The sequence below is a fragment of the Chaetura pelagica genome, unplaced genomic scaffold, assembly GCF_000747805.2.
Source record: "Chaetura pelagica isolate M959 unplaced genomic scaffold, ChaPel_1.0 scaffold583, whole genome shotgun sequence".
Lineage (NCBI taxonomy): Eukaryota > Metazoa > Chordata > Aves > Apodiformes > Apodidae > Chaetura > Chaetura pelagica.
In genome coordinates this window covers 82,405-83,878 of record NW_009952719.1, presented here as the reverse complement: position 1 = coordinate 83,878, position 1,474 = coordinate 82,405, and the positions used below count along the sequence as shown (strand labels likewise).

General features: G+C 64.4%; 1 protein-coding gene across 1 annotated transcript in view; it reads left to right on the top strand.

Moving 5' to 3' along the window:
• The window catches only part of USP2 (ubiquitin specific peptidase 2), a 12,979-nt gene that overhangs the window by 10,388 nt on the left and 1,117 nt on the right, over positions 1–1,474 (top strand). The window contains 7 exon segments of the mRNA XM_009994616.1: positions 5–64; positions 216–280; positions 375–478; positions 554–634; positions 792–870; positions 988–1,095; positions 1,266–1,386. Coding sequence (XP_009992918.1) covers positions 5–64; positions 216–280; positions 375–478; positions 554–634; positions 792–870; positions 988–1,095; positions 1,266–1,386 — 618 coding nt within the window.

Genomic DNA, 1,474 nt, shown 5'->3' with positions numbered 1-1,474 from the left:
ACAGCGGGGTGAACGTTGTGCTGGTGCGGCCACGGGCCAGCACCGACACCCTGGACCATCTTCCGTAAGTGCTGGCTGGGGTGGAGGCAGGGGACAAGCCCCGTGGACAAGCTCACTGCCTGCAAGCCATGCCCAGGGACCATGCAGGTCCCTCTGGGCCAGCTCGTGGGGGGTCAGGGTCCCCCAGTGCCACTGCATCTCCCCATCTCTTGCAGCGACGACGAGAAGAGCCGCCAGATGTGGAGGAGGTACCAGGAGAGGGAGGACAGTCGCATCAGTGGTGAGCAGGGCTGTGGGGACAGGAGGGCAGGGCTGGGCTGGGTGTGGGGCTGGGAGCTGGGTGGTCTCACCCTGCTTTGTCCCACCCCCACCAGACCTCTTCGTTGGGCAGCTGAAGAGTTCGCTGACCTGCAGCGAGTGCGGCTACTGCTCCACAGCCTTCGACCCCTTCTGGGACCTCTCCCTGCCCATCCCCAAGGTAAGGGGTCCCTGCTGACCCCCAGCCCCTTCTTCCCTGCACACCCTGTCCCTGACCCACGCTGTGCTCCCACAGAAAAGCTATGGGGAGGTGACCCTCATGGACTGCCTACGGCTCTTCACCAAAGAGGACGTGCTGGATGGGGATGAGAAACCGGTAGGGGGTGTGGGGCTTGGTGACAGGGGTCTTGTCTCGGTGCAGGCTGGGCCCCTTTCCCTCCAAGCCTGTGTTCCCAGGACTGTGGGCTCCCTGCCTGCTGGGGACTGGCCTCTGCCCTCACCCTCCTCCTCCTCCTGCTTTTTGCCTCCCACAGACGTGTTGCCGCTGCAAAGCCAGGACGAGGTGCACGAAGAAATTCAGCATCCAGAAGTTCCCCAAGATCCTGGTGCTTCGTATCCTTCAGGCAGAGGGATGGGGGCAGGGGCTGCAGGTGGTGGTGGGGGCGACAGGGCAGGCAGCTCTCCACAGCCTCCCCTTTTGTCCCTGGTCTCCTTGACGTGCCCTCCCAGACCTGAAGCGCTTCTCAGAGGCCAGGATACGAACCAGCAAGCTCACCACCTTTGTCAACTTCCAGCTGAAGGACCTGGACCTCCGGGAGTTCGCCTCGCAGAGCTGCAGTGAGTACCCAGCCCTGGGCTCCCCTTTCTGCCCCCCCAGGGTGCTGAGCCTCACAAGCCCAGAGGGGTGGGCGCCGCAGGGTACCAGTCCCTCCCAGTCCCAGCTCCCTGCTGGCATGTTGGGGGGCAGCAGCCAGCCCAGCTGAGCCCTGGCCCTTGCACCCCCCCAGACCACACCATTTACAACCTCTACGCCGTCTCCAACCACTCGGGCACCACCATGGGGGGACACTACACTGCCTACTGCAAGAGCCCCATCTCCAGCGAGTGGCACAGCTTCAACGACTCCCGGTGAGGCTGCGGGGATGGGGGAGGGTCTTTGAGCAGGGGAGACCCTGCCCGAAGCACCCCAGTGCCTCCTCCCTCCTGCTGACAGCAC